The 15,419-nt window shown below is 47.0% G+C and overlaps 1 protein-coding gene and 1 non-coding gene across 5 annotated transcripts in view; both read right to left on the reverse strand.

Annotated features, from left to right (window-relative positions):
* Positions 1–15,419, reverse strand: part of IRAK2 (interleukin 1 receptor associated kinase 2) — a 75,381-nt gene that overhangs the window by 15,495 nt on the left and 44,467 nt on the right. For 3 of the 4 annotated variants that reach the window (XM_017501502.2, XM_017501500.2, XM_017501498.2), the window contains 6 exons: positions 13,175–13,369; positions 13,028–13,092; positions 8,933–9,047; positions 6,671–6,780; positions 3,934–4,129; positions 520–582 (listed from right to left, as the gene is read on the reverse strand). In XM_017501502.2, coding sequence (XP_017356991.1) covers positions 520–582; positions 3,934–4,129; positions 6,671–6,780; positions 8,933–9,047; positions 13,028–13,092; positions 13,175–13,369 — 744 coding nt within the window. The remainder of the gene's footprint in view (positions 1–519; positions 583–3,933; positions 4,130–6,670; positions 6,781–8,932; positions 9,048–13,027; positions 13,093–13,174; positions 13,370–15,419) is intronic. The other variant, XM_017501499.2, reaches the window with a different exon arrangement.
* LOC119467353 lies at positions 8,663–8,769 on the reverse strand. The gene has a single exon (XR_005195898.1). It is a non-coding gene; the product is annotated as a U6 spliceosomal RNA (small nuclear RNA).

A 15,419-nucleotide genomic window follows, 5' to 3' on the forward strand; every position in this document is an offset into this window, starting at 1 on the left:
TTTGAGATGGAGTCTCACTCTGTCACCCAGGCTGGAAGGCTGGAGTGCAGTGACATGATCTCAGCTCACTGCAACCTCTGCCTCCCAGGTTCAAGTGATTCTCCTGCCTCAACCTCCCAAGTAGCTGGGATTACAGGTGCATGCCACTACATCTAGACAATTTTGAGATTTTTCTGTAAGTTTTTTTTTTAATAGACACAGGGTTTCACCATGTTGGCCAGGCTGGTCTCAAGAACTTCTGGATGTCAAATGATCAGGCCACCTTAGCCTCCCAAAGTGCTGGGATCACAGGCATGACCCACAGCACCAAGCCCCAAATGCTATGATCATGAAAAAGAAATGGCTGGCTGGCAGGTGGGGATGGGAGGTTACAGCTACTTTGTGGGGATGCATATGGAACCTTGAAACAGGCCTCATTAGCTGTGTAAAACTAGCCAGAGGTGAGGTCACTTCCCTCTCTACCCACAGAGCTGTGAGGCCCAAATATAACACCCAGCCAGATGTGACAAGTTCCCTTACCAGGTAAACTGGTCTTCGGTTGTTATCCATCGCAGGGATGCCCGTGAGGACCTCGGCCAACACCTGGAGAGAACAGAACGTGAGTTAGCACGGTTCAGACACTCATGCACACGGCCAGGCAGCAGATTCTGTCTTCTCAGTTGCAAAGTCTGAGCTCCAGGTGCTACTCTTCATTGCCAGCAGACACACCTGCCCACGTGGGAATATCACTAAACACCTCCTCCAATTAAAGATGCCACCTAGCTACCAGTAGGAGGTTGTAATTAATTGATAGCCAGTCAGAGAAGATGGCTCTCAAAAATTCATGTTTGTGTATGTGTGTGTTTGTGTGTATTACCATAAGATATATATAGGTATAGATACAGATATCAACAGATATAGATATATGCACACATATATACACACTATTTTTTAAAGATTATTTTGTTTAAAAATCCTTCAGCTGGCCGGGCACTGTGGCTCATGCCTATAATCCCAGCTCTTACGGAGGCAGAGGTGGGAGGATAGCTTGAGCCCAGGAGTTCGAGACCTGCCTGGGCAATATAGCAAGACCCCAGTTTTAAAAAATAATAATAAATAAATAAAATAAAAATCCTTCAGCTATGGCAAGCAGGCATTGCTGTGTCAATCTCAGGGAAAGAAGGCATCTGCATGCAGGCAGTTATCTATTCTAGACAAATCTCACAGCATCCATAGCATGTTTCACTCTCAGGCCTTTATTAACATTATTTATTCATTAATGCATCCACTCGCAGAACCAGCACAGCCCTGTATCCGTGTAAGTCACCACAAAATTGACAAACCATGATATACGTCTTAATAAACGGGAAACCTGCTTTGAATAAGGTTTCTCAGGAGACAACAGCATGACGGTTAAGGGCTCTACAGTCAGGCCTGAGTTCAAATTCTGACTCCGTTCCTTACATGCTCAGGTGATCTTTAGCACATAACTAAAACCTAAGCCTCGATGTCCTCATCTTTAAATGGAGACTAGCAGTTGTGAATATGAAAGGCATGAATATCCCACGTTTAGTATGGAATCTCTCTCCTACAGCATCTCTCGAAAGTCATAATAGGGTCCCATTTATCGCCAAGATTCCCTCCAAGCCTGGAGGAAGGAAAAGATAAAAGGTTTGAAACCACCCAGGATTAATAACAGACTGGTAGTGGCCAGAAGGGGGCAGCAGAGGGCACCACTGCAGCAAGCAGGACAGGAGTCAATTGAAAACGGACTCCTCTCTCGTCCCTGCCAGGAAGGGAAGGAACAAGCGGATATGAATAAACAAAGAGTTCCTGTGCCTCTTCCCACAGGGCAGGCTCTGAGTCAAGTCCTTTATAGAGGTCATTTAGCGCTCATCAAAAAACACTGAGCAATGCACTGTGCTCCCCACAGGAGGAACCAAAGTTCAAAAGCATATTGGTCAACCAGAGACAGGGCTTAGCAAAAGGGTGGCAGGAGCCAGTGGGCACTCAATGAATGGATGGGTCGGTGGGTAGATGGATGGATAGATGGGTGGATGTTTGGGTGGCTGGGTAAGTGCATGGGTGGATGTGTGGGAGGGTGGATGGATGGGTGGGTGGATGGATGGGTAGGTGGGTGGGAGGATGGGTGCGTGGGGGGATGGGTGGGTGGGAGGGTGAATGGATGGATAAGGAAGTAATCTGTGACACCAACAGCACAGTTAGAAGGTCGAGAGTAAACAGGTATCAGAAGAAGGGTGAAAAGGCGGGAATAACAATAAGCATAGTCATCATAATATTCTTGGTAGGTGCAGGGTACTGTGCTCACCAGTTTATATACATCATTCCATTCATCTCCACATGTATGGTTAACCCGCCCTTACAGAAGGCATAACTGAGGCCCAGAGATACAGGTGCTGGGTGTAGGTCACACAGTGAAAGCAACTGAGCTGGGCCTAGGGGTTCCATCCCCCTGGTTCTTAAAGGAGCAGGAGCCTGGACTAGACCTGCTGAGCTTCACTGAACAACTCGCAGTGGGGCTGAGGAAGGCAGAGGAACCAGCTGGGAGACACAGGGCCGCAGAATCTGGGGTACTGGATGAGACAGAGGTGAGGCAGGGCTATGGCCATAGTGGCAGAGATAGACAGGAGACTGTGTTCAGAGAGAGGAAGTGCACAGTTCAAGGCTAGAGAAGAGAGGGTGAGGCCCAAGGAGCAGCTGTGTGCACTTGGCAGAAGCCAACCTGACTGCCACTCTTCTCAGCCAGCATTTCCCAGACTGGGTTCCATGGAACACTGATGAGGACAGATATTCTGAGAAAACGAGCTTCCACAGTCGAATGAGTTTGGGAGACACCGCATCCCCTTCTGTGGTGAATTCACAAGTACCAGATTAAAGGCTCATTACCATCCTACCATCTTGAATCAATCTTGTGGTAAAGAAACCTGCTTGACTTTGCCCAATGCAGTATTTCCAAGCCTATCAGGGCACAAACCCTTTTAACACATCAATCCTAAAGGTCCAAAGGAATTGGTGTTCTACAGAAAGATACTTTGGAGACTGCTACATGCAGACCATGAGCTTCTGAGGGGAGAGACTGTGTTTTGGTTACATTCATATTCCTAGTTCCTGGCACGATGTAATGGCAGATAAGGATGGTGGTGGTGGTGGGGAGGGGTGCTGGGTGGGAGGATGGTCACTGAATAGATAGGCAGCTAAAGGCTGGATGGATCAGACAGCAATGAAAAAACAAGGACAAACAGACACCTGGATGGACAAGTGGATGGCTGGATGGGAATTAGGGAAGTCAGGAGAGGATATTTGTAGCATGCTGGAACCTGGACACTCATGAGTGGTTTTCCTTCAAGGGTTGGCAAATTTCTTCTGTAACAGGCCATACTGTAAATATGTGAGCCTTTGTGAAGCATGTTCAGTTTCTGTCACATATTCTTTTTTTTTTTTTTTAGAATGAGTCTCACTCTGTCACCAGGCTGGAGTTCAATGGCGCAATCTCAGCTCACTGCAACCTCTGCCTCCCAGGTTCAAGTGATTCTCCTGCCTCAGCCTCCCGAATAGCTGGGACTACAGGCGCACGCCACCACGCCCAGCTAATTTTTGTATTTTTAGTACAGAAGGGGTTTTACCATGTTGAGCAGGATGGTCTCAATCTCTTGACCTCATGATCCACCTGCCTCAGCCTCCCAAAGTGCTGGGATTACAGGCTTGAGCCACCACCACCAGCCCACATATTCTTCTCTGTGTTTAAAAATATAATCCTTCATAAATGTAAAACTGCTCTTAGCTCACAAACCACACAAAATAGCCCTGTGGGCCACGGCTTGCCAGCCTGCTGTACTTTGATGGAATGTGTCTGCGTGCCTCTACGGTGCCCTGTGGTTACAAAGGAGCCGTGGGAAGGACGGCCCCAGCCTACGCAGAGCAGGACGCTCTTACTATTCCACAGCTGAAGATGTCCACTCGCTTCGTGAGCTGCCCCACCCGGATGAAATCCTCTGGCAGATATGCGGCTGATGCCTGGAACAGGTGGGTCTTCATCATGGTGTATTTTGACCTTTTGTTGACAGGACACAGGTGAGCCATTGGGTGAGCAAGCTTGGGGGTGAGATTTTGGTCTAGCAAGACATTAGAGCTGTGGAAACAAAAGGAGAGAGAACCTTCTCATTTTAAGCTGGATAACCACAGGTTGCCATGGAGACCCTCTGGGTAGACGACAAAGCGGTAGAGCAACATCAGCTCCTGCAAGTTGGGGTCTCCAAAGACCCTCAGCCTGGAGCTTCTGAGCCATCCCTGACCAGGGAAGAGAGGGCATCAGGAGCACACTCCCTCCAGCAAATGGAGATGGAGCTCCAAATTAGTCTTGCTGCCCCAGGAATGTGGCCAAAGAGGTACAGCCTCCCCGATCCCCACAGACGCCAACCCTGATTATCCTCAGCCTGCCAAGCCTATAGGCTGTGCTGACTCAGTCTCTTCTGCAACTGTTCAACCCCCAGCTCTGGCCCGGCTGACTCATGTCTAAGTGGCCAGCATCCTTTTTGACTAAACCTGCCTGGATCATGGGAAGTAACAAGAACAACAAAAACAAAAATTCATCCTGGCCGTGCGCGGTGCCTCACACCTGTAATCTCAGCACTTTGGGAGGCTGAGGTGGGTAGATCACCTGAGGTAAGGAATTCAAGACCAGTCTGGCCAACATGCCCAAACTTCATCTCTACTAAAAATACCAAAATTAGCCAGGTGTGGCAGTGTGCACCTACAGTCCCAGCTACTCAGGAGGCTGAGGCAGGAGAATCGCTTGAACCTGGGAGGTGGAGGTTGCAGTGAGCTGAGGTCATGCCATTGCACTTTAGCCTGGGTAACAGAGTGATACACTGCCTCAAAAAAAAAAAAAAAAATCATTTGACCAAGTCATCTAACCCACAGGAGCAAATGCTGAGAATATCTCAAAAAGGGGAAAAATATAAGCCACATGTGTACAGATATTTAGTGCAGGCCAGGTATGGTGGCTCATGCCTGTAATCCCAACACTTTGTGAGGCTGAGGTAGGAGGATCACCTGAGCCCAGGAGTTTAAGACCAGCCAGGGCAGCATAGCAAGGCCTCATCTCTGCTAAATCAAACCAAATTAGCTGGGCAGGGCGGTGCATGCCGTGGTCCCACCAGCTACTTGGGAGGCTGAGATGGGAGGCTGCGATGGGAGGCTGCAGTGGGCCGAGGCTGTGTCACTGTACTCCAGCCTGGGCAACAGAGCAAGGCCCTGTCTCAGAAAATAGCTGTGTGTGTGTGTGTGTGTGTGCATGTACATGCATACATGTGTGTATATTTACTGTAGAACTAACTCCAAAAAACAATATTTTAAAAAGTAGACACCAAATTCCAATATTCACTATTAGGAGTGGTTAAGTAAATTATGGACAAATTCCTTTAAGGAAAGACTAAGAAGTCACTAAAAAACATGACACGCCCTACAATGTAGGGCAATGTTTACTATGTTAAAATGAAGGAGTAAAAAATGGGATGTCAAGTGGTACCCAGGTGCTACCTTGAGACTAACGATTTGTGTGGTCAGGAGCTGAAAAAAGAAACAAAACCTAGAGGCCAGCTGATAAGTCAGGGTGGGGGTAGGTCAGTGGTGACCTCTCTCACCCTTTCATTTCCTTGCCTGCTATTATAATTATTGGTGCAATCAAATAAAAACTGGGGGAGAGGGCCAGGCACAGTGGCTTGTGCCAATAATTCCAGCAGTTTGGAAGGCCAAAGTGGGTGGATCACCTGAGGTCAGGAGTTCGAGACTAGCCTGGCCAAAATGGTGAAAACCCTGTCTCTACTAAAAATACAAAAATCAGCTGGGCATGGTGGCACGTGCCTGTAATCCCAGCTACTCAGGAGGCTGAGACAGAAGAATCACTTGAACTTGGGAGATGAAGGTTGCAGTGAGCTGAGAGCTGAGACAGCACCACTGCACTCCAGCCTGGGTGAAAAGAGTGAAACTCCATCTCAAAAAACAAAACAAAACAAAAAAATCTGGGAGAGTGAAAAGAAGAAAGGACTTCCACAAATCAAATGGAAAGAGAACTTTTGGGAAATATGAGTTCTGTGTCTCTGGAGCCAGTTCTGCCAGATTTTCTGATATCTTCGGAATCCCTCTCTATCCTAACCATCCTCAGACAAGGACCTCTCCCTGTCACATACATGGCACCGAGATGCTGGGGTGCAGGCCTAATCTGTGGGAAGCCTTCCAGACAAGATGCTAACACCAACAGCTACACAAGGATGGGACAGGTCTCAGAGAAGACACTGAACGAGTAGCTTGAAATCCCAGGGAGTTGGCGGACATGGGCCAAAGTTCAAGGATGAGGTCCAGGCCAGTTGCTAAGTGGACAGGGAGATGCAGCAGGGTGTGGAGGGCTTGCTGGGAAAGCAGCAGCTCAGAGAGACAAATGTGGTGACAGGTAGGTGATTCATGCTGAGAGCAACTGGACTCAGAGCACAGCCCAGAAACACTCATTTTTGAGGGCATAACAGAGAAAAAGACATGCAGGGGAGGGCAGAGGAGAGGAGGTAGGGAGAGAAGAACGAGACAGGGTGAGTGGTGGGGAGGAGTGAGCCAAGAATAGGTTCTGGTCCCACCCTTGCTGCTCAGACCCCAGCAGGGTCCAGCCCGCCTCTCTCACCTCTTGACGTTGCTGTGGATGATCTCTAGGCCATGCAGGTACTCAACAGCACAAAGCAGCCCCGAGCAGATGCTGACACGCTGGGGCCAGAGGAGGGGGTCAGAACCACCCTAAGAGAAGGAAAAGCAGGAGGACAAACAGTCACCATGTACCTTTTTAAAGTCCTGATGGCAGGGTCCCAGGCTCCCATCCCTCCTCCCGCCCTTCACGTTCTCTGCCACAGGGCTGAGCATGATACTACAGGCTTTTTCATTTTTTTGTTAGTTTGTTTGTTTTGAGACAGGGTCTTGCTCTGTCACCGAGACTGGAGTGCAGCATTATACCTCACTGTAGCCTTAAAATCCTAAGCTCAAGTGACCCTCCCACCTCAGACTCCTGAGGAGCTGGGACCACAGGCGCATGCCATCACTCCCAACTAATTTTTGTATCTGTCATGGAGACAGGGTTTCGCCATATTGGTCAGGTTGGTCCGGAACGCCTGGGCTCAAGTGATTCACCCACCTTGGCCTCCCAAAGTGCTGGGATTACAGGCATGAGTCATGGGCCTGGCCCTATTCTATGGGTTTTGACATCAGATATATCTAGGTGTAACTACCAATTCAGACATGCACTAGCTGTGTTAATTTTGGGAAAAGAGACTTAACATCTCTGAGCTTCAGTTTCCTTGGGTTTAAAATGGAAATGTTAATACCTACATTTTAGGGTCGCTGTAAGGATTCACAGGAGTATATGGGATACCCCTAGCATAGCACCTGCCACACGTTAGGTGCTCAATCAACAGTTATTTTTATCAAGAGGCTGGTTGGGGTGGGCTAACACCTCTCATTTGCTCCTACTGTTGTTCTAAGGCTGATTCTCCCAGGCTAAATCATCACCATTTTTTTTAAGACAGAGTCTCTTTCTGTCACCCAGGCTGGAGTGCAGTGGTGCGATCTCAGCTCACTGCAACCTCTGCCTCCTGGGTTCAAGTGATTCTCCTGTCTCAGCCTCCTGAGTAGCTCTACTACAGGCATGTGCCATCACACCTGGCTAAGTTTTATATTTTTAGTAGAGACAGGGTTTTACCATATTGGTCAGGTTGGTCTCGAACTTCTGACCTCAAGTGATCCACCCACCTTGGCCTCCCAAAGTGCTGAGATTAGAGGCGTGAGCCACCACGCCTGGCCTCTTCACCTATTTTTTAAGCGCTGGCGTACGTCACACATCCTCTAAGAACTTGCCTGGACAATCCCTGCTAATTTCTTCTCAAAAACTCTAAAACCTAGAGCCAGACAAACCCAGTGTAAGCCCTGGCCTGACATTTGTCCACTGTGTTCCTTTGGGAAAGCCATTTTGTCTCTATGTGTCATAGATTCCTCTTTTGAAAAATGGGGGAAGAAACTGCATTGGTTATGGCACGGCCTGGAGAAGATGACCTGTGTAAAACCCGTATCATGGCAGCCTGCACACAATGAGTACTCAGAGAAGCTAACAATCATTAGGTATGCCATGAATAACTGCTTTGTCTGGTCCTGCCATGAGAAGCAATAATTCTGTTATGGAATAATTCTTTTCCCTCTGTTTGAGGATATGATAAACAGAAGGCCTATTTTGAAACACTGTAATTTGTATTAAGGATTACCTTGACATGACATAATACTCTAATAGTAAGTTTGCTTCTTATCCTGGGCCCCAGCCATCTAGTTCTCCCTAGCAGCAGCCAGTGAACCAGTTTCTTATGTATCTTTCCAGAGATATTCCATAAACACACAAGCAAATATGTATATATTAGAAGAACATTTTATAATAAAAATTCACCTCCACTTTTCCTTACTCTTTACTCTCTTAATTATTTTTCTTGTCCTACTGCACTGGCTAACACCTCCAGAACCACGAAGAACAAAGTTAGTTCTATGAGACACCTTTGTCTTGCTTCTGATTTGAATGAAATGCCTCTCATCAAATAATTTTTTAATAGATTTTTTTCCTGAAGATGTTTAATCAGATCTTTTTGTGCATTTCTCTTTCTTTTTATATGTTGTCATCCTTGTTCAGGGGTTAGGCTGATATTCTCTGTATTGTTCCAATTTTGGTATAGTATGTGCTGCTCAAGTGAGCATTTAACCAGATCTTATGTATCCTGGCCCCGCTTCTCTCCTTAAAGCCTCCCTGGTCTCACCTAGATGGCCCCTCTCCCCTCTGAACTTCCATAAGTCCTTAACGCTTGACTCCATGGCTGGGTGCAGCCTGGTCCCATTCTCTGACCATGACCCAGTAGCTTACCTGACCCTGCAGTCTGTCCTGTAGGGAACCATTTGCCATGTAGGGGTAGATGAAGCTGTGAAACTGTCTTGCAGCACAGAAGCCCAGCACAGGTAAGATATTGGGGTGGCAGCATCTGGAATTGGGCGTCAGTGCAGGGGTGAGAGTCAGACGGAAAGAATGATCTGTTTCCTCATGTACCACCCCTCTTCTGCCCTCTCCTCCTCCAAGGCCACCAGTAACCTCCCAGGTATCACATGCTTTGACCCCTAAGGGCCTGGCCCCAGGGTAAAAAGATGAAAACTGCCTGCCTTCAAGGAGTGTGGTGGTCCTCATCCTGCCTTACTGCTCTGCAGCACGTGAATCCTTAACCGTCCCATCTCCAGAAACATACTGAGAGGTTAAGGGTCTTGCCCAAGGTCACAAACTAGCAAGCAGTGAAGCCAGGACCAGATCCACATCTGTCTGACTCTGGCACTGGTGTTCTTCCTCTTCCACTGGGATCTCAGTCACCATTCTCTCCTGACTCTCCTTCTACCTCTCTGACCACTCTTTCTTGGCCCTTTTCACTAAGACTCCCCTCCTTTGCCTTCCTCTTGCTGCCAGCTGGACTCCTCATCTTGTTTTGTATGTTGCTCCACCAGGTACCTCTCGTTGCTATGAGGAACATTCCCAAATCTCTTATCTCCAGCCCCATCCTAAGCTCCAGACCTGAATGTCAGCTTGCATCCTGATGCTCAGGTTATCATTCTAGCCTCAACAAGTCCCAAACCTGCTTCTTCACCCATATTTATTATCCCAGAAAAGCACATCACCACCCACCCAGTATCCTAGAAACCTTCTTATCTCCTGTATCGAATCAGTCACCATTCACTGCCATAAATAACTTTTTAAATGTCCCCTTATTCCCCTCTCCTCTGCCTTGGGTCACTTAGATTGGGTCAGTCTTTGATTCAATCTCCCCAAGACTATTGTAAGTGGCCTCTTGCCTTATCTCTCCGCCCTCCTCTGTTTCCCCCAAGCCATCCTATTTACTTGCTTTTGCACACTCACTGCAGTTACTTACATGTCAGTCTCCCCACTGGACCATAAACCCCAAGGCAGGGACTATGTATGCGTCCAGCTTACACTCCTTGGAGCCTAGGAAAGGGCTTGACTACTCACATTTTCTGATTCAATGAATTAAGGAGTGACTGCCATCTCCATGAGGGCACTAAGTCACAGTAGAAAGGGAATCACACTTCGGTTTTTATTAGGGGTGTGTGTGTGTGTGTGTGTGTGTGTGTGTACATGTGAGTATTCATATACATGTATGAATAGAGAAAGCATTAGAGAAAACATATCAAAATATGGGCCTGGAACAGTGGCTCCCAAAACCCCAACATTTTCAGAGGCCTAGGCAGGAGGATCACTTGAGCCAGGGAATTCAAAACCAGCCTGGGCAATATAGTGAGACCCTGTCTCTACAAAAAAGTTTTAACAATTAAAAAAGAAAATATATGAAAATATTAAAATAGTAGTGCTTATTTACAGGCGCTGTGGAAAACACATAGTTTCTATTTTGTTATTTATAATTTTCTTTCTTCCTTTTTAAATTTGTTTTACTTTTTAAAATATTTATTTATTTATTTATTTATTTATTTTTGAGTCAGAGTCTTACTGTGTCGCCCAGGCTGGAGTACAGTGGCGCGATCTGGGCTCACTGCAACCTCCACTTCCTGGGCTCGAGCCATTCTTGTGCCTCAGTCTCCTGAGTAGCTGGGCCTATCAGCACATGCCAACATGCCAGGTCTAATTTTTGCATTTTTTTTTTTTAGTAGAGACGAGGTTTCGCCACGTTGGCCAGGCTGGTCTCAGACTCCTGACCTCAACTAACCTTCCCACCTCGGCCTCCTGAAGTGCTGGTATTAGAGGTGTGAGCCACCACACCCGGCCTTTATTCATTTTTGAGACAGGGACTCATTTTGTTGCCCAGGCTGGAGTAGAGTGTCGTGATCTTGCTCACTGCAACTTTCCCCTCCTGGGCTCAAGTGAGCCTCCTACCTCAGCTGCCCGGAAAGCTGGGACTGCAGGCATGTACCACCACACCCAGCTAATTTTTGTATTTTTTGTAGAGATAGAGTTTTGCCAAGTTACCCAAGCTGATCTCAAACTCCTGGGCTTAAGTGACCCACCCACCTCAGCCTCTCAAAATGCCTCTCAAAGTTATGAGTGTAAGCCACTGTACCCAGCCAAAAAAATTTTGTTGTATATATATTTTTTTCAGCTAAGACAGGGTCTCACTATGTTGCCCAAGCTGGTCTCAAACTCCTGGGCTCAAGCAATCCTCTCACCTCAGTGTCAAAGTTCTAGGATTACAGGCACGAACCACTGTGCCCAGTCAATTTTCTTTATTCTTTAACACTGGTTCCTAAACGAACAGGTATTCAATTTTCCTTTTTTTTTTTTTTTCCTGAGACAGAGTTTCACTCTTGTTGTCCAGGCTGGAGTGCAATGGTGCCATTTCAGCTCACTGCAACCTCCACCTCCAGGGTTCAAGTGATTCTCCTGCCTCAGCCTCCTGAGTAGCTGGGATTATAGGTATGCACCACCACATCAGGCTAATTTTGTATTTTTAGTAGAGATGGGGTTTCACCATGTTGGTCAGGCTGGTCTTGAACTCCTGACCTCAGGTGATCCTCCTGCCTCTGCCTCCCAAACTGCTGGGATTACAGGCATAAGCCACCACCCCTGGCCTTCTTTATTTCTTGAAATACCCTACAATATAAGGTGCAAGTGAATTATTTTCAGATGAAAAAAAATTTTTTTTTTTTTTTTTAGACGGAGTTTTACTCATGTTACCCAGGCTGGAGTGCAATGGCGCGATCTCCACTCACCGCAACCTCCGCCTCCTGGGTTCAGGCAATTCTCCTGCCTCAGCCTCCTGAGTAGCTGGGATTACAGGCACGCACCCCCATGCCCAGCTAATTTTTTGTATTTTTGGTAGAGACGGGGTTTCACCATGTTGACCAGGATGGTCTCGATCTCTTGACCTCGTGATCCACCCGCCTCAGCCTCCCAAAGTGCTGGGATTACAGGCTTGAGCCACCGCGCCCAGCGAAAAATATTTTTTTTTAAAAAAAGCACACACATAGCTGGGCACAGTGGCTCACAACTATAATCCTAGCATTTTGGGAGGCCGAGGCAGGAGGATCACTTGAGCCCAGGAGTTCAAGACCAGCCTGGTCAACATAGCGAGATCCCCATCTCCACCAAAAAAAAAAAAAAAAGTTAAATTAGCTGGGTGCAGTGGTGCACACCTGTAGTCCCAGCAACTCAGAGGCTGAGGTGGGAGGATCACAAGCCCAAGAGTTCAAAGCTGCAGTGGGCTGCAGTCATTCCAAAGCCATTTTAGCCTGGGCAATAGAGCAAGAAAAAAAAGAAAAGAAAAAAAAAGTCAGGCAAGGTGGCTCATGTCTGTAATCCCAGCACTTTGAGAGGCCAAAGCAGGAAGATCACTTGAGTTCAGGAGTTTGAGACCATCTGGCCAACATGGCAAAACCCCGTCTCTACCAAAAATACAAAAATTAGCCAGGTGTGGTGGCACACGCCTGTAGTACCAGCTACTCAGGAGGCTGAGGCATGAGGATCACTTGAACCCAGGAGGCAGAGTTTGCAGTGAGCTGAGATCGCACCACTGCACTCCAGCCTGGGTGACAGAGCAAGACTCAGTCTCAAAACAAAACAAAACAAAAAAAAAAGGAGAGAAGCAGATTTCTTCCTGTGTGGAAGGAAGGAGTTGGAGTGAGCCAAGCTTCCTTTATAATTCTCACCTGTGCATGGAATCACTACACAGGAGAAGAATGGACTCTGGAGCCAAACCAGATAGATCCAAATTTTGGCTCTGCCACTTATTAGCTGTGTGACCTTGGATGAGACATTTAACCCCTCTGTGCCTCAGTTTACCCCTCTGTAAAATAATGTGATAATAGTAGCTACATTTATAGGGTTCTTGTAAGGACTAAATGAGTTTATATGTGATAGAGTGTTTAAAACATGCCTGGCACACAGGAAGCACTATATAAGGGTTACCTATCATTATTACTAAACAAAGCATTTTTCAGAGGGGAGGCTTACCTAAGACAAATTTGCAGCTCTGCCTGGAAGAATCTTTCAATTGATCCTGGACTTGAGCAGGCTGTCTGTGGAGAAAGACATCGAAGCATGAATATCCCACCTTAGCCCTGCAGCCTCCACCCCAACTAGAAACCAAAAAGCGCTCACCTCTCTGAGCTTCTTGAAGACAAGTGGCGTCCCATGCCTGTGCCCTCTGTAGACGTCAGCAAAGGTCCCCTGGCTGATTTTGTGGTTTTGATTGAAGTCATCAGTTGCCTGGACCACGTCTGCCTCACTCCAGAAGAGGCTATCTCCAGCCAAGCTCAAAAGTTTTTCCTGTTTAGGAACGGAGGTGCTGAAGTCCTAGAGACTCAGAGAGAAGAGATGGAGATGACTATGGAATCTGGTTTTCTCTGCTACCTCAAGGGATCTTGGAACACTAGAGCTGAAGGGGTGGAGGGGATCAACTTATCCAATGGAAACTGTAAAAAAGATCTGGATAGGCCCAAGCTCAAATCCCAGCTCCATCTCTGTCTTGCTCTGTGACTTTGGGTGAGTGACTTAACCTCTCTGAGCCTCAGTTTTTCTCCAGCAGCAGAAATGAAGATAACAGTAATAGCCGGAAGAGTAATTGTGAAGGCTAAGATGTGAGTACTCTTAGCAAGTGGTTGGTGTTTCCTTTACTTCAGTTTACAGAAGTGAGCACCAAGGAAATAAACAGCTGAAGGGAGGTCACACAGCTGGTCAGTGGGCGAGCTCAGTGTCCTTGGCCTGATCCACAGACTAGATACTGGGTTCCAGACTCCTGGGAACTAGGATACAAGTTCATATAACCAAACATGATTCTCTAAACCAGGAGTGTCCAATCTTTTGGCTTCCCTGGACCACACTGGAAGAAGAATTGTCTTGGGTTGCACATAAAATACACTAACGCTAATGACAGTTGATGAGCTTTAAAAAAAATCTCAAAAAAACTCATAATGTTTTAAGAAACTACAAATTTGTGTTGGGCCACATTCAAAGCCATCCTGGGCTGCACGCAGCCCATGGGCCAGGAGTTGGACAAGTTTGCTCTAAACAGAACTGCAGAGACTGCATGTGTATATAAGCCTATAAAAAGAAGTTCTGGGCCGGGCACAGTGGCTCACGCCTGTAATCCCAGCACTCTGGGAGGCCAAGGCAGGTGGATCACGAGGTCAGCAGGTGGAGACCAGCCTGGCCAACATGGCGAAACCCTGTCTCTACCAAAAATACAAAAATTAGCTGGGCATGGTGGTATGCACTTATAGTCCCAGCTACTGGAGAGGCTGAGGCGGGAGAATCACCTGAACCCGGGAGGCACAGGTTACAGGGAGCTGAGATCGCACCATTGCACTCCAGCTCCAGGCGAGAGAGCAAGACACCTCTCTGAAAAAAAATAAAAAAATAAAAATAAAATAAAAAAGAAGTTCTACTTCCCTTTTTAATAATGTCTCTCTTTAAACCAGATGTACTTACATTTAAATTTTTTAAAGTTACATATGCTCTTAACAGTTTTTGAAAATTAGTATCCATAATCCTATTATCCACTTAACTGCTATTAAAATTTAGTGTATTTCTGGCCAATTAGATATATGAGGATTTATTTTTAAAAACTGGGATCATGCCACACACATAGTATTGATTTCTTTTTGAGACAGGGTCTCATTTTGACGCCAAGGCTGGAATGCAGTGGCATGATGACAGCTCACCGCAGCACTCCCAGGCTCAAGAGAGCCTTTCATCTCAGCCTCCCCAAGTAGCTGGGACTACAGGCATGTGCCACCATGCCTGGATAATTTTTTAACTTTTTGTAGAGGCCAGGCACAGTGGCTCACGCCTATAATCCTGCCATGGTGGGAGGCCAGGGCGGGTTGATCGTCTTCAACCAGGAGTTCAATACCAGCCTGGCCAACATGGTGAAATCCCATCTCTACTAAAAATACAAAAATTAGCTAGGCATGGTGGCACACACCTGTAATCCCAGCTACTCAGGAGGCGGAGGCAGGAGAATTGCTTAAACCAGGGAAGCGGAGGTTGCAGTGAGCCAAGATAGCCTGGGCAACAGAGGGAGACTCTGTCTCAACAAAACCTTTTTGGCCAGGTGTGGTGGCTCATGCCTATAATCTCAGCACTTCGGGAGGCTGAGGCAGGTGGATCACATGAGGCCAGGAGTTGGAGACCAGCCTGGCCAACATGGCAAAACCTCGTCTCTACTAAAAATACAATAATTAGCGAGGCGTGGTGGTATGCACTTGTAGTCCCACTAAAAATACAAAAAAAATTAGCCGGGTGTACTGGCATGTGCCTGTAATCCCACCTACTCAGGACGTTGAGGCAGGAGAATCACTTGAACCTGGGAGATGGAGGTTGCAGTGACCAAGATTGCGCCACC

Source organism: Cebus imitator, unplaced genomic scaffold (genome assembly GCF_001604975.1).
Source record: "Cebus imitator isolate Cc_AM_T3 unplaced genomic scaffold, Cebus_imitator-1.0 Scaffold281, whole genome shotgun sequence".
Classification (NCBI taxonomy): Eukaryota; Metazoa; Chordata; class Mammalia; order Primates; family Cebidae; genus Cebus; species Cebus imitator.